The 24,678-nt window shown below is 35.7% G+C and overlaps 1 protein-coding gene and 1 pseudogene across 6 annotated transcripts in view; one reads left to right on the top strand and one right to left on the bottom strand.

Annotated features, from left to right (window-relative positions):
• Positions 1 to 2,511: 2,511 nt before the first annotated feature.
• PTPN4 (protein tyrosine phosphatase non-receptor type 4) overlaps positions 2,512 to 24,678 on the top strand; it is a 188,049-nt gene continuing 165,882 nt past the window's right edge. Inside the window, exons 1-2 of one of the 6 annotated variants that reach the window (XM_039872655.1) lie at positions 2,524 to 3,249; positions 3,422 to 3,532. In XM_039872655.1, coding sequence (XP_039728589.1) covers positions 3,508 to 3,532 — 25 coding nt within the window. In that variant the 5' untranslated portion in view covers positions 2,524 to 3,249; positions 3,422 to 3,507. Of the gene's footprint in view, positions 3,250 to 3,421; positions 3,533 to 24,678 lie in introns of all 6 variants that reach the window. The other 5 variants (XM_039872652.1, XM_039872651.1, XM_039872653.1 and 2 more) reach the window with 5 other exon arrangements.
• On the bottom strand, positions 22,157 to 22,275 carry LOC120610398 (uncharacterized; annotated as a pseudogene).

The following is a 24,678-nucleotide window of genomic DNA, read 5'->3' as shown; positions in this document are numbered from 1 at the left end:
AATAGCAATGTCTGCCAATATCTAGTAGTGTTTGAGGCTACTTTTAAATGAAAAACAAAAATCTTGCTAACTCTCAAATGTTAAATTAACTTATTTAAGTTATGTTTCTTAATTAAGTATAAACATAAGATTAGGCATAGAGTCTTTATTCTCACAGCTCTTCTACATCTATAAAACCAAAACAATTTAGCAAATTAAATTAACAAAATTAAAAATTCAATTAATATTATATAATGTTGTGGATGATGTTATTTTGCTGAAATTAAGTTGTTTTTCGCAATAAGAATATGGAACTCATTGCTACTAAACTGGCTTTTTAAGGCGGGCTTATAATTGACTTAATTATCCCAACATGCTTCTCTATTTGAATTTCCATGAAACTTTTGTACAGTGTGCCATGAAGATGCTTGACCTTCACTTAACCGGAATACTGTCGTCTCCATAAGAAGTATTCTATTCTTTCCTCATTAGTCCAAAAAAATTAAAGTTATAGTTCTTGGTGCCAAACACAAAATCATCAAAATGATCCAGAATAGGAATATGTTAATTTTTAAAAAACTGCAATTTAAATAAGAGCAAAATTACATATGTTTGTAGAGAATTTATAATATGTATGATTCCATTTATATGAAATGTCCAGAGTAGACAAATCCATAGAGACAGAAAGTAAATTAATGATTGTCAGGGGCTAGAAGAGAGAATGGAGAGTGACTGCTAATGGGTACAAATTTCTTTTTTGGGGTGATGAAAATGTTCTGGAATTAGTGGTGTCGGCTATACAACTTTGCAAATATACTAAAAAGTACTGAATTGTACACTTGAAAAGGGTGAAGTTTATGATATGTGAATTATATGTCAATTTTTAAAAAGTGACTTCCAAGATAGATATGAGGCTTACATTTGTTTATTTAAAGGGCTCATTCTGTGGAGTTTCCCAAAACAAAGGGTGTCCCCCTCCAGCCCCTCCAGTGTTGAGACTCCAGCTATATTTACATTACAATTCAGATTTATATTTGCATAAAAGGTTTTTGTGGTTTATGGTTGGGGTGGGAGGAATAGGTTGGAGGGAGAAGGTCTGGGGATAGGAAGATTAGTTGAGGCACTAGCTTCAAGGCTCTAAAAGGACAAATCTAGACCAGACCAGTATCACCCAGAGACACAGCAATCTAACAGATTTGAAGCTGAGGAAGAGCTTGCTGTGTCACTAGTACCTTCCTGAAATCCCCCCAAATAAAGATTTAAGCATTTCGTTCTTTCAACGAAGTTTTTTAACACTAGGCAGTGTCATCAGGCCATATAGGGAATACAAAGATGACTAAGGTCCTTGCCCTTAAGTATCTTACCATGTAGTAATGGCCAGAAGACTCACAGGAATAAGTATTGTATAATAAAATGTACATTGTGATAAGAAAAAGGGAGGTATAAACCTAGAATTATCAGTGTCACAGGAGGAAGAAATTACTTCTTACTTCTGGTGGAAGTCCGTCCCATGTAATGTGTGGTTGATAGGTGGAGATGAAGTGAAGAGCAGTTTGGTGAAGAGAACAGCATGAACAAAGGCATAGAAAACAGAGAGCTAGAGGTAGGAAAGCGTATTTAAGGAAGGATGAATATTGGCTGGAACTAAGGTCTAGGAAGGGAATTAAGTAGAAGAGGTAAAGCAGGAAAAACATGGACTGACAAGTTGTCTTTTTAAAATGAAAAAACATTTTGGGGATGAGAAAGAGAAGAGGGTCAATATAAATTACTGTCTTTCACAGATTTGTATAAATTTGCAAGATTTCATCTTGCAAAAACCACCCCTGACTAGCAAATAGGCATTTTGTTGGCTTAGGGGGTAAAGACATTGTTGAAAGAATGCTTCTATAAAGGCGAGCTCTGGTGAAGTGCTGAAGCTAAGAGCAAGAAAGAGCAAGTAGGCGCCAGACGACAGGAAAGTGCACTGACCAGAAGAAAAAAAAAAAAGGCAAAAGGAAGTGTGACGATTCCCAAATCCTTCCACTCGTCACTTCGGATGATTTTACCCAGGCCGTAAACATCTGTCTTAACACCAAGATATGTGTATCATCAATAAAATGTTAGAATGTACCTGGGTAAAAACTCTGGCGTGATAACACCAAATTTATATGCATTATTAGAATGAATTCGATTTTTAAAACCACACGTTTTCTGGCACACAGAAGGCACCTAAACATTTGTTTTACAAATGAACATTAGATCTTTGTTTTAGAGTCTATATTTAGGACAGGAAATGATTCAAAGCCGCATCCTAAAACCTAGATCCTCTATTAGAATTGAAGTTGGGACGAACTGGGAAGTAGGTCTGGTTTTCCCCTTTAAAATTTAGGTTTCTTGCCCCTCGGTACAGTCCCTTAGGTCAGTAGAGCCAGCGGGGGTCGGTGTTCAAGTAACCAATCGCAGCAGGCACATGGGGTGGAGTCACAGCGCTCCGCCTCCTCTTCCCAGCCCTTCCTCCTCGACCTATCCAGGTCCGCCCTCCCTCGCACCTGCGTGTCCCACGGCGCTCTGTCTGGTGCAACCTCTCCAGCTTGTGCTAGCGGGGAAGGGCCTCACCTCTCGCGAGATCGCTTCCTGTTGCTGCCGCCGCTGCTTTCGGCCGCTGACTGGTGGCGTCTGCGCAGCCGCCATGTTTGGTTGCTATGCTGTGGCCTGGGTGACGGGGTGTGCTTGAGGGAGGAGAACGAGACCGAGGAGGAGGAGAAGGAGGCGGGGGCTTGAGCGCCTCTTGCACTCTAACACACAAACGCTCCCCAGGATTACCCGCCCGCTCACGGCGCGCTGCGCGCTTTTCCGCTCCTCGCGGCCCCCCCACTTTGTCCTCTCAGGATTCCTGGGTCCCTAGGGGCTGAATTCAGGGCCTGAGTCTGGGAAGGGATAGACTTGGCCTTGGCTGTACAGTCAGAGTTTGGGGGCCAGACCCCCTCACCGGGGCTCCCCTCCCCCACGGCACTTTTAGGGGGTGTGGATTATCTCATCCCCGCAGGGAGGTGGGAGCGCGCGCCCGCTGCCTGTCTCCCTCCGGTCTCCCGGCGGCGCTGGTCCACGGCAGCCCCGCAGTATGAGGTGGTGCTGGCGGCTCCCGGCCGTGGCGTGGCCGTTGCAGCGGTGGCTGCTGGGGGGCCGCTGAGGGAACCCCCGGGAGCGGCGCGGCGAACGCGCTTCTCCCCGGCGCGCCCGGGCCTCGAGGCTTTTCTTCTCAAGCCGAGAGGACGCGGCTGTGATACGAAGGTAAGAGGTTCTAGGATCCCCGCTGGCCTCTCGGCCCTGCACGTTGTTACCTGGGGCGTGCGTGGCTCGCGGGAGGCGAGCTAGGTAGGGCAAGCCGGAGGTACGAGGTTGATTTAAAAGGAAGAAAAAAAATGATGCTCCCCACCGTCCCCCCACCCCCCTTTCTTCCCAGGACCTTTGCTCTCGGAGCTCCTGGGGGTTATAGTTGGTATCTCTGTTTAGGGTGAGCGGAAGGGCTGGAATAGGTGCGGAGATGGAATGTTCCAAGGTACCAAAACCCCAGGTAAGGTTTTAGAATCTTTTGAGTTTTCCATTGCTGCTAGGATTCCTGTTTTCTTTTTTCTTTTTTAAATTGGCTTATATGAGCGCTTCCTGCATATTGCATGGGTAGACTGTTTCCTACCACTGAAGTTTTAAGCCTCTTATGATTCTACCGGTATATATTTGTATTTAAGAATCTGTAGTTGGGCCAAAAAAAAAAAAAAAGTTGAGATGTATCTAAATAGACGTACTGATGCATTCATTTCCCAGGGTTTATTTAAAATGGAGCAGTTTACAGCTGCACAGACATATGTTTACATGTTTCTGAGAAACTTAGAATGGGAGACTTTATGTCTGAGGTTGCATTATATGGTGACACCACAGTGTACCAGGATGATTTGTAGGATTTTCAAGCGCTTGTTCTAGGAGAACCTGTGTACATGCAGTATACCAACTCCTTGTCGAATCAAGAAATTGGAGGTAATATTGGTTTATGTGACCAGATCTTGGGCCCAATTGAAACAATACAGAAAACCAGTGTATCCGATTTAGAAAGACGATTTGAGTAGAAAGGAAGGTTGTAGAACAGTGAAAGCCAGAACATTTTTTTATCCTGATTTTTGAACTTTAGCATGCCAGAGGAAAAAAATTGTTTTTCATTTTTTTTAAGGGAGGAGATGACCTTAAAATAAATGATTATTCAGAGCCCAAAATGTGCTTGATGAAATAGGGCTAGATATGTCAGTTAAATCTTGAATTTGATGACTATAAATTCAACCTACAGATTTTTTTAAAAGACTTTTTGTGGGCAAAAGTTTATGTATTGTACAGAATTTCTTTACTGACTCGTAATACAAGAGTGCAATCATTTTGTGGATCCCACCATTTTTTGTCAGAATAAATTTATGCTCCAATTAACACACTCTTCATTTTTTTTTTTTCCCCATGACACACATCTTTGTTACTGTTTTGTATAGAAACATGTGCATGGTCTCATAATATGATCTGGAGTGGTTTATAAGAAGAGAAACATGGTCTTTTTTGTACATGGAAATATTTATGATTTAGATCATCTGTTTTAAACATTCGACAAGAGATTTTGAAAACGCGAGAAATTGTAACTATTTTGTAGTTTTTAATTAATGTTAATTGACTAGGTTAACGTTTATTAAGTTAGAAAATCATAGGTTCCTCAAAAGCAGTAATGAATGAGGATGTGACTTTCTTAGTGCCTGTTTTCTAACCTGCTTCGCTTCTGGGTTATATTTATTGAATTGTATCGAGCTTAGGGTTTTTTTCTTATGTTCTAATTGAACATCTTTAAAAATGTCCCTAATAACTTTGTTACTTTAAATTTGTGACACCCAATTTCTAATTTAGGCTAGGCGTAAAACCAGCATTGATTGAACACACTTGCTAAAAATACTTTCTGGGTCAGATGTACTCAGAATGTGCCCTCAGGAAAATTCATTTGAACTATTCTACTGTGACCAATGTACACTTCATTATAATTGAAGGACTTTAAAAAACTATATCTCACCAATTATATTAGATTTCATAAATTCAGGTATAGAAGCCTTTTTTTTAATGTATAAAGTACTTGATGTGGTATAGTAATAAAAAACTAAAAAAATTTTTTAACTTATGTGACTCCTGTAGGTGATTATTAAACTCCGTGATTTGTATGCTCAAAATATTTTAGTTTTATCTATTACACATAATTAATTTGAGTTGTAAAAGAGTACAATGTGTAGTGTTATCCATTTAGTATTTATTTATGACTTATTCTAAACTCTGTAAGGGGGATCAGTGGTCATGTTTTTTTAGTAAATTATCTTTAAGCAACAAAGTAAGAGATTACCAGACAATTTCAAGGAGACACTGTTATTGACAGGATTTTTGTTTTTTCCCCTCTGAGAGTTAATATGGTCACTTTAAACAACAAGAAAACTTTAAAAAATATGTAAAAATATTGTTTGGTTGATGTTTAAAGACAAATTTTTAAAAGTTCTGCTTTAATTCTTTATGTTAGGTGTTAGGAATGTAAAATAGGTAACCTCTCTAGAAATGGCAAGTTTATGTGACTATATGGCTAAATATGAATTGTTGCTCCTTAATAAAATTTAGTATTGGCAGAAATTCACTAGTTACAAACTGAATTGAATGTTGTTTCTCTGGATAGTAACATGCATGTTATGAAGTTTTTTATATGCTATAGTACAAATTTGTTAAATTGTCAGTTCACTAGATTAAGCTGCGTGATGGTTGGTTTAGCATTCTGGAATTCCTTTTTATTGTTTTTATTGTTTCCCAGGACAATACTGTAGGAGAAAGGTGTTATTTCTTCACTTAATATTCAATTACTAGTACAGATGGTAAGAAGTAATATAATGTAGAAGTACTATGGAATCTTTATTGGTGTGGAAGTATAGTATTAGGAACAGTGTAATTGATTTCTTTTCCTTTGCGTGATTAATCAGTATAGTCACATTTAAAATAGGATGGAAAACATCAGAGGCATTTACCCCCACACATCCATTCTTCATTTCATAATTCTTAAGTAGAAACACTGGAAGAGAGGTGCAGATATTTGAAGAAATTGGCAGGAATAATGAAAATTAAGTTCTGTGGATTATGTCGAGGGGAAGATATTAATTTGGGTGAGTTATTGTATTTGTATCTTTTAATAAGGTGGTTAGAGGAGTAGAAAGAAAACGGGATCCAGAAGGAAGTGTTTATTGTCTGTTATGTGCCAGACAGTGTACAGGGGTTTTACATGTTATCCCATATAATCATCAAGTACACTTCATGAAGTAGGTATTGTTAATCTCCTCCTTTTCCCTTGCCTCCTCATAATAGGGGAAGGAGAAGTTAATTTGTTTAGGATCACACTTCTAGCTGGTAGAATCCAGTCTAAGTCTGTCAGATGTCAGACTCTGTCCAGTTAAACTCTCTGCAATGCTGGAAATACAGCAAGTCCTCACTTTAAAGTCATTGATAACTTCTGCAGCTTTAAGGAAAATGATGTATAATGAAACCATTTTTACCAAAGCCAAATTGATATAAACAGAAGTTAAGTTTCTATAGCATCTCATCAACAAAACAAGATTGAACCAAGTGATGTTATTTAAGGATCCACTGTACTCTTTTTCTGCATTGTCAGATATGGTAGCCATTAACCATGTATGGCATAGAGCATTCGAAAATATGACTATCATGCCCAAGAAGCTGAATTTAAAATTTTAATTTTAAGCAGTTTAAATAACCAGATGTTTCTAGTAGCTACAGTATTGGACAGCACAGCTTTAGATCTTGCTGCCTAGAAAAATCTGAGTTCTAATATTGAACTTTCCATTAGCTTATATATATTAAGCAAAGTATTTCATTCTTGAGCCTCACTTTAATTCATTTTGAAAAGGAAGTTGTTACTAAAAGATGATCTCTGTCTCTTCTTGCTCTAAAGTTCTGATTCTTATTAAAATGTACAGTGGCATTTAATATTCATAAGCATTATATCTGAAAGTCCCCCCTCCCCAGTATGCTCATGCTTTATATAAAGATTTTTGTCAGTTTCTTTTTTTTATAAGTGTGTGCAAAGCACACATAAAGGATAATGGGTTATATTCCCCCCAATTGTTTGGTGAAAACTTGTCACCAAAGGCAGTACCTTGGGACAAAGTTTGCATCTTTAAAGACCGTATTTCAGCATTGCCACCTTCCCATTTAAGAATATATTACAGTTCTCTGTTGCTTATCAAATGAATTCCAAACTTGTCTGTTTGGCCTTGAAGGTTTTCCACCAACTTCATCTCACCCTAGTTGTTATTCTTGTTTAAAAAGGAAACATTCTTGTTTTTCCCTCTGCCCTTGTTTCCTCAGTTTAAACATTCCTGTCTCCAGTCCATGTGCCTCCTCTTTAAGTCTTCCTCAAAATTCACCTTTTTCTGCAAGAATGCTGCTTAATCCAATCATAATGACCAGATTTTGAATCCTAGTAATAAGTACCCTGGGGTTCATATGTGATTGTTTAGATGTAGTTAGTTGAGTGCATCCTTAAGTTTTTGTTACCTACTCTGTATCTTTAATGGAAATGTAGAAAAATAAAATGAAAATGGGGATTATTGCTTCATGAGTCCATTATTAGTCCATTATTCAGCAATTCTGCTTTAAAAAGTTGCTGATTTTTAGAAAATAATAACATTCACCCTTAATAACCACTCTAATAGATATTTTTATTTCCTTCCAGGTTTTCGTCCATATTTTTTAAAATAAAGTTGTATGGTAGAGATACAATTTGAGTTTAATATATTGGAAACATTGTATAGTAGAGGCAGTGTAACGTAGGGAAAAACTGACACTTTGGAATCAGATCTGGCTTGGAATTTGGTCTCAAAAACCTTGGGCAAATTAACCTCTGAGCCTACTTCCTTGTCTGTGAAATTAGGATAATACTTGGCTTTGAATTGTTGTGAGGATTAGGGTAATATATGTAAAGCATTTAGCACTACTCTTTAAATAGAAGGGATGATCAATAAATGGTAGCTGATATCATTTTCTCCATTCTTGCACTATCACCATCATGAATATAATTTAAACAATTGCTTAGACATTCAGATGACTTATCAATTTAGTCATTTACTTTTTGTTAAACATTTTGGCTGTTTCTAAACTTTCCAGTGTTATAATCTGCAGTGAATATTTGTGCTTACAGCTTGTTTGTTTGTTTCCTCTATCTGAAACTCTGGTACTGGGATAACGATCCAGTGAAATGAATATTTCTATGCCAAATCTCTCTCTTAATAAACAATGGGTGTTCTTGTTTTGGAAAAATGCTGATTTGATTGTAAAATTGTACCTCATTGTTTAATTAATATATTTTGAAGAAATTGGTTTATTGGGGGAATTATGTAGTAAACATTCAAATGTGTGTTAATTAAACAAACATTTTAATGTTTATTATAGGGATTAATGGTGTACAGGTAGATAAGATGATTCTTGCCCTTGAGCTCAAATTCTAGGGTGGCAATACATGTCAATAAGCAATTACAGTTCAGAGTGACAAATGTAATAAATCTGGGGGGAATGAGAAGTGACATTTGAGCAGTGTCTTAGAGAATGAGTTGGAATTGATTTGGGTAGAGAGAAGTTGGAATTGATCTGGATAGTCAGAAGTATGAAAAAATGCATAGTATGTTGGGAGAAATGCAAGTTGTCTTGTATATGTCTGTCTCGGTCTGTAGGTTGGGTGTTGGTGTCTGATTTTATGTGTGAATCTGTGTGCCTGTACCCGTGAATTGACTATGGTAGGAGATAAAACATGAGGGTCCTTGTTTGGGTTACGAGTGGGATCATGGTAAGACCTTTAGAGTAGAGCTTCTCAATTGGTGTGCCATGAATGGTTTACCAGTGAGCTGGAGAGCAAAATACACATCAGCCTATGGGATGGGTTATATTGGACCCCCCAGGATGGTTCTTTTTGATCTTGAATAGTCCCTTTGGCTTGTCTCAGTATACTAAAAATATATTATTTTCTTTGGTGCCAAGTTGGGAAAAGGATTGGGGAAGCACTGTTTTAGAAGCTTTAAGTATTGGAAAGTTAATGGTACCTACTCATCCCTGGTACCCCCATTGTGTAATCAGAAATAAAACCAATACCAAATCCTAAAATAAGCATAAAGAAAGTTAAGTCAAAACCCCCTCTTCCCTCCCCCTCTCCCTAGGAATATCTACTTCATTGTTTTATGTGTGTATGTGAAATATCTTTTTGGTGCTCCTACATTGCTAGTTCCCTACACACATGTTTAGTCTGCCTCTTGGGAAATCAACATTTATTCTGGGGAGCAATTATAAATGTTTAAATAAGGGAATGATAAGATTAGATGTACATTTTGAAAGATAACTCTTTTTTAGATAACGATGCAAGGATATAGGGATAGTGTAAAGATGAGGTTAAAAATAGAGCAGAGGGATCAGTTAGGATGCTCTTACAGTGGTCCAGGTGAGAGATAAGAGCCAGAAATGGAGAAATGGGGAAATAAGGATGAGAATGTGGGACCAGAACTGAAAACTGATTAGGTCTCACTAGAACTGAGAGTCCATTGGATATAGGGGAAAGAGGGAAAGGGTTGACAATGATGTTAAGATTTTTTTCTTTAGGCAGCTGGGAAGGGAAAGCCAAATTTTTATTGAGTACCTGTGGTAACGCAGGCATTTTGCTAGGCATCAAGATTGTCATAAATTCTCATTGAATTTTTAAAATTAATTTATTTTGAAATAATTTCAAACTTACAGAAGAGTTGCAAGAACAGCACAAAGAGCCCCCAAAGTCCCCTTCAACCAATTTCTTTTTTCTTGACTATTGCAACTAAAAAAATTTTTGTAGACTTTACATTTTTGAAGCACTTTAGGTTTACAGCAAATTTGTGAAAGTACAGAATTTAATATACCATCCCCGCAACATGAACTTCAACAAATTTTTAACATTGTACTACATATATACTAATTATACACAAGGTGTATACTACATATATACTAATTATACACAAGATGAGGGTGCAAATTATTGTGCTTGACTTAACCTTGGTGTTGTCTTTGACCCTTTCCCTCATTCTGCTATATCTTATTGGATTCTCAGATTTCAGTGAAACTACCTAATTGTTTCATTTCATGTCTCTCATTTTTATTCCTACTTCCAGCCATTTCAGAAGATTGTACTGTTTCTAATTTCATTAGACTTTTTCTGAACCATTTGAGAGTTAAGTTGTAGACACAGTTCCTGTCCCTTCTAAATAATTTAGTGTTTATTTACCAAAACATGGATAGTCTTTTACATAACCACCAAATCAGGAAATCAGCATTGATATAACACTACCTTCAGATCCCAGGTGCCATTCAGATTTTTCCAACTGTCCCATTAGTGTCTCTCTTTCCTTTTTGGTCCAGAATCCAATCCAGGATCATATATTGCATTTAGTTGTCTCCTTAGTCTCCTTCAGTTTGGAACAGTTCCTCACTATATCTCTGTCTTTTATGACCTAGATTTTTTTCTATTCTGTAAGATGTCCCTTAACTTCTGTCCATCTAGTGGTTGCTTACGTGCAGACGGAATGCATTATTGGCAGAAATGTCAGAAATGATGTGATATTCTTAGTGTTTTACTAGGAGGTGTACAGTCTCAGCAATGGTGATATATAACCTTGAATACCTTGTTAAGTTTATGTTTATTGTAAAGTTATCATTTTTATTTTTGTAACTGGTAACTCTTGTGAGAAGATCTCCAAGACTGTGTCAATGTTCTGTTCCTCATCAAACCTCTGTCCACCAGCCTTTGGGTCCACTGATGACTCCTGCCTGAATCAACCACTACTGTGAAGGTCACCATCTGCTTTTATTTGTTGATTTTCTACTGAAAACAGATGTTTTCCTTTTCTGCCATTTAATTTATTTATTTGTTTATTTATTTCAGTATGTACTCAAAGATTTTTGTTCTGATTCAGGGGGGTTTATTAGTTATTATCATTTTTAAATTTTATTTTGATGCTCAAATTGTCCTAGATTTGGCTAGTGGGAACCCCTTCAAGATGGCTCCTGTGTCTTTTTTTTTTATTTAATTATTTATTTTAATTGAAGAAATGATTTTAATTTTTTTTTCTTTCCCGGTCTACCTCCCCGCTACCCCTCTTCCCCTTTGCTCTCTAGTAACCACTAGTCTATTGTCCATGTCCATGAGTCTCTGTTTGTCCTGTTCATTTGTTACTTTGAGGTTTATATCCCATCCTGTGTCTTTTTGACATGTCCCCATCTTTTGAGTATTTCCTTAACTTCTGGCACAACAAGATGTTCCAGACTTATTTTATTTTCCTGTCCCAACTCTGGAATCATGCATTTTTCCAAGGAATCCTGATTTCTTTTAGTAGAGGTGGTATTTAGAAATGAAGATTTGGATGTTTAATGGCGTATCATCACTTCTAGGGCAGACAGCTAGGAAATTGTGTGTGTGTGTGTGTGTGTATATATATATATATATATAGTGTATATATATATATATATATAGAGTGTATATATATATATATATATATACACACACACATACACACACATACATGTAAACATCTGAATTTCTTCCTGTATCTATTTGTATGTATCTATTATATATGTATGTGTGTGTATATATGTTTTAAAAGTTCACACTAATACATCCAATTCCAATTCAACAACTCAGGGTTCTTTGTAGTCTTCTCCCTCTCTATTTTTATAAATTCCTTCTTCAGCAGTGAGAAATTAGCCCCCATTATCCTCAGTATATTTACTTACTTGCTCAGTCCCCTTGTATGTGCCAGTCTCCCAACCCCAGGCTAGTTATCACTTGCCTGCCACCTCTGAGACCCATGGGATTCTCAGGGCATGCTGTCAAGTCCATGCTAGGAAGAGAATGGAACTCTAATCTTTTTATTTTCCTTATTTAATCTGAACAAAATATGTTAGAAACATGTTATCTCCAGTTTTAAAGGAGAACAAAGCTGAAATTCAGGAAAGTGTGTGACTTTGGGCATGTTACCATATAAATAGAAGAGCAAATATTTTGAATTCAGATTTGCATGATGCATGAATCATCTTTTTCCTCCTATACTGCATAGCCTCTGACTACCTGAAAATAGTTTGGAATTCAAACTGGCAGGATTTAAGGTCGCATAGGTAGTAGTTGAAGCAGTGAGTGGGACAGTTACAGCTTATGAAGTATGTGTCAAGTTTGGAAGAGGATCACTGACACAGTCCCCAACCGTCATTACTTAAAGGTTAAGGGCTCTCAGAAGTGAAGAAGCCAGTGAAGAAGACTGAATGGTGGTGAGAGAGGAGAGAATCCAGTTGTGTGGTAGAAGGTGATGAAGGAAAGAGTTTCAGGAAGGTGTCAGATGCCGCTGAGAGAAGAGGATAACAAGAGTGCTTTGAATTTGACTATTGAAAAGTTATTAATGACCTAAGCTAGTTGATTTTGAAGTGTGTTCAGGCAGGCTTGTGTTAGTATACAGCTAGAATACGTACAGATAAGTCATATGTAATTAATAAGTACACAGTATATTACCAGAACACTCAGGCTTCTCAAGTATCAAATGAGACACTGATTAAAATGATCAATTCCCCAAGTTTCACCTCAGACCTTAGATTCATAAAAGGGTGGGTGAGGGATGGAGCGGTGGTTGCCCAGGAAATGTTTAAATGCTGTTATGGTTATTCTGAGGTATACTAAAGTTTGAGATTGATTGTCTTAGAAGAGTTACAAAGAGGGGTGTAATAAACTAAATTGAGGAAACTAGGGGAGCAGCTGCAAATACAAATGAAGCTTCGCTTGTTTGCCTACTACTCATCTCCTGCTGTGCGGCCCAGTTCCTAACAGGCCATGGACTGGTACTGGTCCACAGCCCGAGGGTTGGAGGCCCCTGCTCTCTCTCTGACCTCATCTCTGACTACTCTCCTTGATCACTTTTCTCAAGGTACACTGGCCTCTTTGCTGTTCCTGGAACAAACCAGAAATGTTCCCACTTTGAGTCTTTGTGCTTGTTCTTCTCTCTCCCTAGAACACCTTTTCCGAAGTGTTCCAGGCAGGTGTCCACATGGCTCACTTCCTCACTTCCTTTCGTCTACTCAAAAAGTTCTCAGTAATGCCTTTCCTTAATACCCTATTTATAATTATATTTCTGTTCCCACATTCTTATAATTATATTTCTATTCCCACATTCCTTATAATATACTATATAATTTTTTTTCTTTCTGCATTAGAATAGAAGCTCCATAAGGGCAGGGGCTTTTGTGTTGTTTCGTTTATTGATATATTTATGTTGCTTCTCTCTATTTGGCACATTATGAGACATTCAATAGATATTTGAACAAGGGATAGGGTAGGGGAGAGTGAAGAGGAACATTTATCTAATTGTCTAACATATAGACACTTGATTTGAGACTCTTTATTTTAAAATTTTTTTTTTACAAATTTTATTGATGAAATAAAAATATAATCAATTGAATTTAATTTTTTTGTGTTTTTCTACTAATGAGAAGAATGGAATGGGATAATGTTTCACTTAAGTGGGGTTTAGAATTAGTATTCCCTTTCATCAGGTCAATTGTGAATGTTCATCTGGAAGAACTGTTCCTAACTCTAGGCCCAAAAAGACAGTGAGCAGATTTGGCTTGTGGGCTATCGCTTGCTGACCCCTGGACTATGCCACTATTGCCCAAATTAGTGCAAACCCCTCTATGGTACAGTTCCAAATATCTTTCCTACTTTAATTGTTGCTGTTCCCTTGAGAATTTTTTTCCATGCAACTAGATTACTGGTATTTCTTGGACATTCTTTGGTTTCTGGGGCTTTTAATAATCAATACTGTTTTAATTCTTGTGTAACTAGAATATTTTAATAAAAACATATATTTCCAAATTTTTCCTAAAGTCAGTTTTGTATATTTAGAGAGGTAGTGCTCAATAATGATGATGATAATAGCTAACATGTATTAGGTCCTTTTATGTGCCAGGCACTGTGCTAAGGACTTCTTATGTATTCTCATTTAATCTTCATAGCAACTCATTTATAGATGAGGAAGCTGACGCACAGAGTGGTTTAGTAACTATCTAAAGTCATAAAGGTAGTAGAGATTGAGCCTTCAACCAGTCTGATTCCTGAGCTGGCAGTCTTAACTATTAAGCAGTATTACTTCCCATGTATATTAATAATTTGTATTATTATACTTTTGGCCCCTTCGCAGAGCCCTTTCTTGTCTTTTAATCTAACTTTATTCGTGAAAGACTCATAATCAGTTTTTTTCAACAGACGTAAGAACTCATGAAAACATATATGAGGCGATAGGATTGGATGGTATTATGAGCAGATATAAAGCCAGTTTAGACTTTACCTTCATTGAGGTACTTTTTACATCATGCTCTTGACAGCTTTTATTTTATTCTGTTCTATTTTGTTTTAAAAAGTGGTTGTTTTGACTCACTAAATTGATTTCATAGCCAATGAGTCTCAACCTGCAGATTGAAACCATTAAACATTTAGGTGCTATAAACTATTGTTTGTGTTCAGTTACAAAGAAACTCTGCTTAAATGACACAGTTGCTTTCTAAAGGAAGGATAGTTCTAGAGGCTAGTGTTCTGTTTTTCTTTTTCATCTAAAAATACCCTACAGTCATCCCCTAACTAATAAAATATTTTTTGCTGAAGAAAAAAGGAGCACTAAAGCCCAAAAGATGATACCACATACACTACTACACGGTTGGTTCTTTTTAGATAGGGGGAAGAGAAGAATATTTTCATTGGCTGGTGGTATTTTTGAAAGATCAACTTCGTTGTTAGACTTTCATGTGGAGGAGACTAAAGAATAGGAATTTAGAAAATAGGGAGGGAGAGGAAGAGGGAAAGCACTAGCAGCAGCTGAAGTTGTTTCTACTGCTTAGGTAATGAGCTGCAGTCAGGAGAGAGACAGTAATTCTTTGACATACTATAAGAGTTTGTTTATATCTTTTTTAGTATATTATTTCACTGAATTATTTGAAGTTTCTTTCCTCAACTAGACTGTGAGCTCCTTGAGGGCTGAGATCTAGATGTATACAAATTTATATCTTTAGCACCTACAATTGTATATAGCCATGAGAAGCTCTTGGTATGTTTATGTGAATGAATAGGTATATTGAAGGCACAGGACTAGAGGATTCTTTGTGGGCCTTAGTATGGATCTAGGTATCTTTCTGTATCTCTGTACCTCTCTCTGTCTCTCTCTCTCTCCCTTTTCCTGACTCTCCCATTCCCCCTCCCTCGCTCTCATGTAAACATTCACACATGCACCAAATTTTAAGTAATATATAAATAGGATATAATGCTATGTAAAAGATTAAGCAGCAAAGAAAGGAGAGGCCTCAGGTAAGTAAATTTGATGCAAGAAATGGTTCAAATTAGATTCCTCTGTTTAAATATATACTTTAAAATGATCAAATTTATTTTGACATTGAAATTCGGTATTCTTAACAGGTCAGTAACAGTTGACTAGACTAGAGGATATAAAAAGGACATTTGGAAAATGCTCTCTGTACACCAGTGAATCAATGGTCAGGTCCAATGCTATGCATTCATGTCTGTTAATTGATTTGCATATGATTAGGATACTTTTTTGCTGTAGCATATACCATTTCTTAAATAAATTTCTTGTACAAGTTATTGCATAGCAACTACTATATAAATGTGTTTGGTATATTAAATATAGAGGTAAATTTTAGAGCAAAACTCTTGCTACATTAGATTTTTTTCCTTTTACAGGGTATCAGTTTTATAGCTCAGTTTTGATAGCACTGTCCTAAGAGAATCTGATTTGTTCAGTTTTATATTGCTAAGTTCAGTTCAAAAGGACTGAGGGAGGCTTCACTGAATAATGTATAGTGGTATAGCAGTAAGCTAAGTTATTCAGTCCGGCATCTTACACTACCAGCATTTTAATTTATAGTTACATCCGAAGTATTGTATAATAAGATTATAGCAAAGCAGATGGTTTGTTTGAGAACATTCCATTTCAAATAAGTGTACAGGGTTGTCAACTATCCAGAAAACTTTTTCGGAATAGTTAATTGATTTAATAATTTTGGATAACAAAGGTTTTATGGTATCTTCTTTCGTTGTGTAAAAATAATTTCAAAAGAATATTTTTCTTACTCTTTACTCACCACATTTTATTTTGAAAAATTTCAAACTTATGGAAAAGTAGCAAGAATAGTATATTGAACACCCATGCGTCCTTCATATAGATTGACCAGTTGCCAACATTTTGCCGTTGCTTTATCTTTCTCTGTGTATGTATTTTTAAAATTTCTATTTGAGGATTGCTGACATGATCATAATATTTTACCTATAAATACTTCAGCTTGCAAACGTGCATCTTCTAGGAATGAACATGTTTTCCTATGTAAACATGCGATCATAATCACACTCAGGAAATTTAGCATTGACATAGTACTTTAATCTGATATCCAGTCCACATTAAAATTTCTCCAAGTGTCCAATCAAATCCTTTATGCTCCCCCCTCCCATTCATGATTGAATCAGGTGCTATGCATTGCATTTGGTTGTTATGTCTTATTAATCTGTAGCACTTCTCCAGCCGCCTTTTATATCTCTTCCTTTTCCCCCCTTCTTCGTTCTCACATTTTTGAAAGACCCAGGTCACTTACTTTGTAGCTCAATTTGGATATGTCTGATTATTTTAATTTCATTTTTTTTCATAATTAGATTCTAGTTAAACATTTGGGGCAGGAATATTACATAGGTTTTGTGTTCTCGGTGTATAACATGGTACTTATGACAGTTTTGGTGATGTTAAATATAATCATTTGGTTAAGGCAGGATTTGACAGATTTCTCCATTTTAAAGGTACGTTTCCCTCTTTAATAAGTAATTTGTGGGAAGATACTTTCAGATTATATGTTTATTTCTTCAACAAACTTTCACCCGATGATTTTAGCATTTATTGATAATTCTTGCTTGAATCAGCTATGGTAGTTCTAAAATAGCTGTTTTCTATTTCTGTTATTCTTTCTACATTTATCATTGGACATTCTACAAAAAAGAGTTTCTTCTCCCTCATTAAAAAAAAATTTAGTATCAAATTAGACCTATGGTTTCTTTTTTTATTCAGAATATTATCTATTCTTGTTATCATTTATTTTGAAACTTAAATTGTCTCATTTGGCTGGTGGGAGCCCTTTTAAACTGCCTTTCATGTTCTTTGACTTGTTCCCATCAGATTTTGAGGACTTCTTTACTTACTGTCACAAGATATTTTAGCCTGACCTTGTATTTTCCTTGCCCCAGATCTGGAATCAGCCATTTTTTCCCAAGGAATCCTGATTCCTTTTAGTGCGAAATAGTATATAGGGCATTAGGAATGTTTAGTGTTGTCGGAGTATTTTAATTCTAGGTCCTAATAGTGGACAGAGATAGCAAATACAGTTTTTAGAAAAATGAGATTATATCACTATCTCTCATTCTAGCCTTCTCCCATGCCATATTTAATGCCCTGTCTCCCATAGTGAGACCTTTGGTTTCCAACAACAAATGTATTTATTCATTTGTTCAGTCATATAAAATACACATACTAGTTTCAGAATGCTACATCAAGACCACCACTGACAACAAACTTACTGAGTAAAGTTTAAGGTTTGTTTGTTTTCCTTTTTTTTTTTTTTTTTTAACATTTCTTTGCATTTATCCTCAGACTAAATCTTGCTGTGATTATATAGTCATGAACAGGTGTTAGCAGACTGTGGTCTTCTGGTCAAATTTGACTTGCCACCTGTTTTTGTATGATCCATGAACTAAGACTGATTTTTACATTTTTTAATGTTTGAAAAATATTTCATAACTGTGAAAAAACTCAGAGACATGGGCAACAGTATGGTGGTGACCTAAGGCAAAAGGGGAATGGAGGTTGATAGAAGAGGGTAAAGGAGGTCAGATATATAGTGATAGGAATACTGACTTTGGGTGAACAAATAATGCAATATACAGACGACATTATGGAATTATACACTTGAAACCTATGTAATCTTATAAACTAATGTAACCCCAATAAACTTAAAATTTTTTTAAAGTAAATGAATGGAAATGAGTACAAATTAATGGGCAAAGCAGCAAAAATAGGGCACCCATTTGGCCAATTATTAAGCTCTCAAAATACAGATATGTCTGTTTGTATGCTCCACTCATAGGAATTTAGTAGGAAAGGGTTTCACAGCCTAAGGCAAAGGTCTCATTCTTTTCCCTTAACAACTGCTGTTACATTTGTACACCTGGTAAGCCATTGATTCACTGCAAATTTTACTTGTTAGTATCCAGCTCTGATTTACCTTGGGATAGTCACTTCAACTTTCTAAGCCCCAATTTCTTCATCCATAAAATGATAAAAACTGTGATTTATAACCCACACTGTCCTATAGAGTGGCCATGCCACATAGGACAACTGAACACTTGAAATGTGACGCATATGACTAACAAATTTTTTCATTAAACTTATTGGGGTGACATTGGTTAATTATATAAGTTTCAAGGGTACAATTCTATATACATCATTTGTATTTTGCATTGTGTGCTCACTGCCCAAAGACTAGTCTTCTTCTGTCACTATATATTTGACCCCCTTTACCTTCTTCATCCCCCCCACCCCACCACCCTCCTTCCTCATACTGTTATCTGTGTCTGTGAGTTTGTTTGTTTTTAGCAAATTTTTTAATCAAGTTAAATTTAAATGGCCACATTTGGCTAGCAGTTGACCCACTGGGCAATGCAGAACTGACTACATGATCTGTAAATGACCTTCTAGTTCTAAAATTCAATCATTTCTAATTTCCAACATTTAAATAAGTCTCCTGTGTCCCTAAAATGGAATAAACAAATGAACTGTAAATCAAACACATAACACAACCACACAGGACAAAAGTTATCCTAGTAACTGTTGAATACAATATTCTTGACTAGGGTTGACAAATGTTTTCTGTAAGGAGCCAGACGGAAAATACTTTAGGTGCTATAGGCCATGTAATCTCTGTCACAACTATTTGATTCTACTTTTGTAGCATGAAAGCAGCCATAAACAATATGTAAATAAATAAGCATGGTTGTGTTCCAATAAAACTATGGATACTGAAGTTCAAATTTCATAATTTTCAAAATTTCATAGTTTGTCTTGTTCATTTGTTACTTTCTGTTTTATATCCCACATGTGAGTGAAATCATATGGTTCTTGACTTTTTCCATCTGACTTAGTTCGCTTAGCACGCTGTTCTCAAGATTCATCCATGTTGTCATAAATGGCAATATTTCATCTTATGGCTTAGCAGTATTCCATTGTGTATATATATGTATCTCATCTTTAAGGTTCCATTTTGGCATTGACTTAGGAACTTGGGAAGCCTTTGGGAGAGGTGAGAAATTAATAGGCTATGCTAAACAAAATAAAAAAACAAAACTGCTATTGATTCTCAGTCCACTTGTAATACTTTTTCTGTTAGTATCACCAGTGCATATGAGCAGTGCGTTATTCTCTCTGCCCTTGCTTTAACACACATCCAGTTTATGTGGTTGTGATTTCTTTTCCCATTCAAATTTTCTGGGGGAAGTGTTGAGGTAGAAATTGAGGAAAGAATGGAGAGAGTACAATAGATCAGATTGAAGATTTGCAAAACTCACACATAGTGGTGATTCTTTTTCAATGATGTCTTCATTAATTTACATGCTTCCATGGTTCACTTTATAAAGAACAACCAATAAGAATAATTTTAGCATGAGGTAGTAGAAATCATTTCATTATGATGGAAATAGTATTGCTTCGAGATTGGGCAAATCTGGATTCAAATGCCACTCTCACATTTGCCTTTGTAACCTTAGGCAAACCTTTACTTGTCATCTGTAAAAGAATCATCCATATTAACATAATGAAAAAAAAATGGCCAAAATATGCATTATGTTAAGTTAAATTGAATCTAGTTCTATAATCAGCAGGTTTTGTACCAGAACGTCCAAATTCTCTCTATATTTTGTCACTTAAGTGGTTTGGCCATACATGTTTTTAACAGCTCTATTGAGGTAAAATGTCATAAAATGAGTATATTTAAAGTGTAGTATTTGATAAGTCTTGACATATTTATACATCCATAAAACCACCACCACCACCACAAGCAATGTAGTGAACATATTCATTACTCTCCAAAATTTTCTTGGGTCCCAGTGTAATTTCTTCCCCATACCACCACACTCTACTTTCATCCCCAGGCTGGTCTGTAGTTTTTCACTAAAGATTAGTTTGTATTTTCTAGAATTTTATACAAATGGAACCGTTTCATGTGTACTCTCTCTTTCTCTCTTTTTTCTTTTTTTGATCTAGCTTCTTTCTCTTAGCATAATTATTTTGAGATTTGTCCATGTTGTTGGCATGTACCAGTAGTTTGTTCTGTTTTATTAACTACTTGTCTTCCATTTTATTACCATGCCACAGACGAATAGATACAATAGATAACGTACCACATTTGAATAAATCTATTACCTATTAATAGATAGTTGTTTCCAGTTTTTGGCTATAACAAAGTTGCTATGACCATTCATGTACAAATCTTTATATGGAGATATGCATTTGTGACCTAGAAGTGGAATAGATAGCTCATAAAGTTGTAGTAAGTTCAAATTTGTGAGAAAGTGCCAAACTGTTTTCCAGTGTTGTAACATTTTATATTTCCACCAGCAATAAATGAGATCCATTTTTTTCCTGGTCTTTGCCACATTCGGTATTGTCACTATTTTTTATTTTAGCCATTATGAGAGCTATATAGTGATATCATATTGTGGTTTTAATTTGTATGTGCCTAATGTCTAATGATGGTGAGCATCTTTTTTGTATGTGTGATTATTTGCCATCTCTATATCTTCTTTGAAGAAATATCTATTCAAATCTTTTGCTTGTTATTTTAATTGGGTTTTTGGGGGGTCTGTTTTCTCATTATTGAGTTTTGAGAGTTCTTTATATATTCTAGATACAAGCACATATCCTTTGTCAGATATATGCTCCCTCTCTCTGTGTGGTCTTTTTATTCTTTTAACAGTGTCTTTTGAAAAGAAGATGTTTTAATTTTGATGAAGTCCAGTCTATCAGTTTATTCTTTTAAGGATCATTCTTATGATGGTGTTTCTAAGAAATATTTGCCTAATTCAAGGTCACTAAGGATTTCTCTTGTATTTTCTTTAAGAAGTTTTATTGTTTTAGATTCTACATAGATCTATGACCCATTTTGAGTTAATTTTGCATATGGTACAAGGTATGGTTTGAAGTTCATATTTTTTTGCATATGGATATCCAGTTGTTTTCAGCCATATTGAAATGACTACCCTTTTCCCACTGAATTTCCTTTATCTTTTTCAAAATTTAGTTGTCTGTATATGTGTAGGTCTCATTCTGTACTCGATTTCGTTCCGTTGCTGTGTTGATGCCAATACAATACTGTCTTGATTTCTTTAACTTTATAATAAGTCTTGAAATTAGTAGGTTTAGTCCCTTTTTCCTTTTCAGAGTTGTTTTGCTATTTTCTATTCAAATCTTTCTGATTTTCATTTGAATTTTAGAATCAGTCTGTCAATTTCCACAAGAAAGCCTGCTATATTTATTGAGATTGCATTGAGTCTACAGATCATCCAACCTATAAACATGTCTCCTCATTAATTTTTTTCTTTTTTAACTTCTCTAAGCAGTGTTTTGAAGTTTTCACTTTTAATATTATTATAAATTATTATATTCTTTTATTTCTATAAAATAGCAATAAAATTATTTTTACATATTGATCTTATATCTTGCCTTGCTCAACTCACTTTTTAGTTCTAGAATAGCTTAATTGCCTTGGTTCGCACCTCCACTACAGTTCTGGATAGAAGTAATGAGAGCTGATGGACATCCTTGTTTTATTCCTGATATTAGGTGGGAAAGCATTCAGTTTTTCAATATTAAGTATGTTGTTAACTGTGCCCTTTTTTTTTTTTTTTTAGGCAAGGCAACCCTTGGTTGACCTCACAGATTGCAAGGACCTTGTCAGTTTACAATCTCTTATTTTTTAAAATTTTTTATGCCTACAGCACTTGGGCTTCCTAGGTGGTCTTCCATCCAAGTACTAACCAGGCCCGACCCTGCTTAGCTTCTGAGATCAGATGAGATTGGGCTTGTTCAGGGTAGCATGGCCGTAGACAACTGTGCTTTCCACAGATGTCTTTAATCAGGTCAAGGATGACCTACCTGTCCCCTGCTTTCATTCTGTGTCACCCATTCTATCTTTGTTGTACTTTCTTGCTACTGCTGTAGTCATGTCATTTGTCTCTTTTTGTGACAGCCTAAACCCTTAATCTGTGTTTATAGTGATTGAAAAAATAAGCTTAGTGTTTGCCATTTTGACTTTTGAATGTAAAAGAAATTGGAACAAATGTGCTTATTTTTACTAAACATAAAACGTCATATTAATGTTAATAGAATTTTAAATTTGAAAATTTTATTTCAAAATTTTACTCACCACTGTATGTATATTTGTCTATAATTTTTATAGTTTGAATATCACCATTTATGTTTAGCACTTTTTACTTAACATAATGTGTATAAATTTTTAACATCTGTAGACATAAAAAAATTTATTATAATTTTAGAACTTTTGAATATTTAAGATTTTATTTGTTCCTTGAATATATGTAAAGGAATGAACATTTTTATAGATAACAATTCATGGTCTTTCCATAAAAGAGATGGGCTCTTTTCCACTTGCAAATATATAAATGGAATCATTAGTATGTACTCACAGAATTGTCCACATCTCTTTATATATATATATAAAATCTCAATTGTATTGACATACCTTTCAGATGAAAAAAGAAAGATGCAAGGGAGGATTTTATTTGACCTTTCTCTTTGTAAATCATCATGAAGATTTACTGTATTCTCTCACAAAGTTAGAATTTTCAAGTAGTAAAATTCTGAAATCAAGCAGAATTATTGCTTTATGAATGAAAGTAAATGTGACAAGAAGGGTGAATATATTTGGTATTTTGCTAACTAAATATATGTTATTTGGGGGGGAATCTCAAGAGCTGATTAGACAATTCACTTATGCTTTCAATTTGAAGTCTTTAAGTATAAGTTGCAAATGTCAAAAGTAAATATGCTCGTAAATGGGAAAGACTAGTGTTGGCAAAATGCATTGATACCTTTTGATCTTGGCATTTCTGTACCTTTTTTTTAATTTATTTTTTCTTTTGGTGATATTGGTTAATGAAATCCAGTAAGTTTCAGGTGTACAATTTAACAGTAAGGCATATATATAATTGCATTGTGTTTACCTCCCATAGTTAGATTTCTTTCTGTCACCACATATTTGACCCTTTTTACCCCATCTGCCTCCCTTCTCCCCCTCTCCTCTGCCCCCCACCCTTTGGTAACTACTAGTCTATTGTCCAAATCCATGAGTCTCTGTTTGTCTTGTTCGTTTGTTGCTTTTAGGTTTATATCCCCCATATAAGTGATATCATGTGGTTTTCAACCTTGAAAACTCATATCTGAAAAGATATTTGCACACTGATGTCCTGTACCTTGCATTGACATTGGGACATTGACCAATTTCCTTTTTTTGGTAGCTCCCCCTACTGTTAAGACTGAGTTGCTGATTCTGCTGTTACTACTGTATTTCCTTGTCTTGGTCACTTTCTTTGGCTAGACCATGTACCCTTGGCTAAGGGAGTGCAGGGCTTGAGGAGAAGGGAAGTATATATCCATCACAGGCAAGAGTGGAATGTACACAAAGAGATCATCATGTATATTTCATTCTTTGGATATTTTCTTTTGTGAATGTTGTTGGTTGAGTTGTATACCACTGCAAAAGATGTATTAGTTTTCTGTTGTATAATGAACTACTACAGATTTAGCAGCTTTAAAACAACACACATTTATTTTCTCCCAGTATTGGTGGGTCAGGGCACAACTTGGTTGAGTCTCAAAAAGTTACAGTCTGTGTTGACTGGTCTGCAAGAGCTTGGGATTCTCTTCCAAATTTGTTATTGGTGATAAATACAGTCAACTGTAGGGCTGAGGTCTTCCATTCCTTGCTGGCTGTCAGCTGTGAGAGGCCCTTACACTTCCTTGCCACATGGCCTTTCATAGGCCCTCTCACAGCAAGGCACATCATTTTTTTTAAAGCCAACAGCAGAATTACTTTCACTTCAGAAAGGGCTCAGTCTTTCTTTTAAGTGCTTTCACCTGATTCAGTCAGGCCCATCAAAGTAATCTCTATTAGTTCAGCTGACTTCAGACTTTAATCACATTTGTAAAATGCCTTTCAACCCTCACCTACCTAATCATGGAAGGAAAATCCCATCAAATTCCTTAAGTCCTTTTCACACTCAAGTGGAGAGTTGTACTGTTATCTGATAAAGAGTTTAAAAAATTTTTAATTTACCTTCACTTCTTCCTTCTTTGATGCTCTTCTTTACTTTATGTAGATGTGAGTTTTGACCTATATTATTTTCCTTCTCTCTAAAGAATTTTAAAAGTATCTTGTAAAGGCAAGTCTGCCAAAAACAGTCTGTCTGCATGCCCCGCCCCCCTCTCCTCT

Source organism: Pteropus medius, unplaced genomic scaffold (assembly GCF_902729225.1).
Source record: "Pteropus medius unplaced genomic scaffold, Ma_sr-lr_union100, whole genome shotgun sequence".
Classification (NCBI taxonomy): Eukaryota; Metazoa; Chordata; class Mammalia; order Chiroptera; family Pteropodidae; genus Pteropus; species Pteropus medius.
The sequence above is the reverse complement of the archived record's forward strand: the minus strand, read 5'-3'. Positions and strand labels throughout refer to the sequence as shown.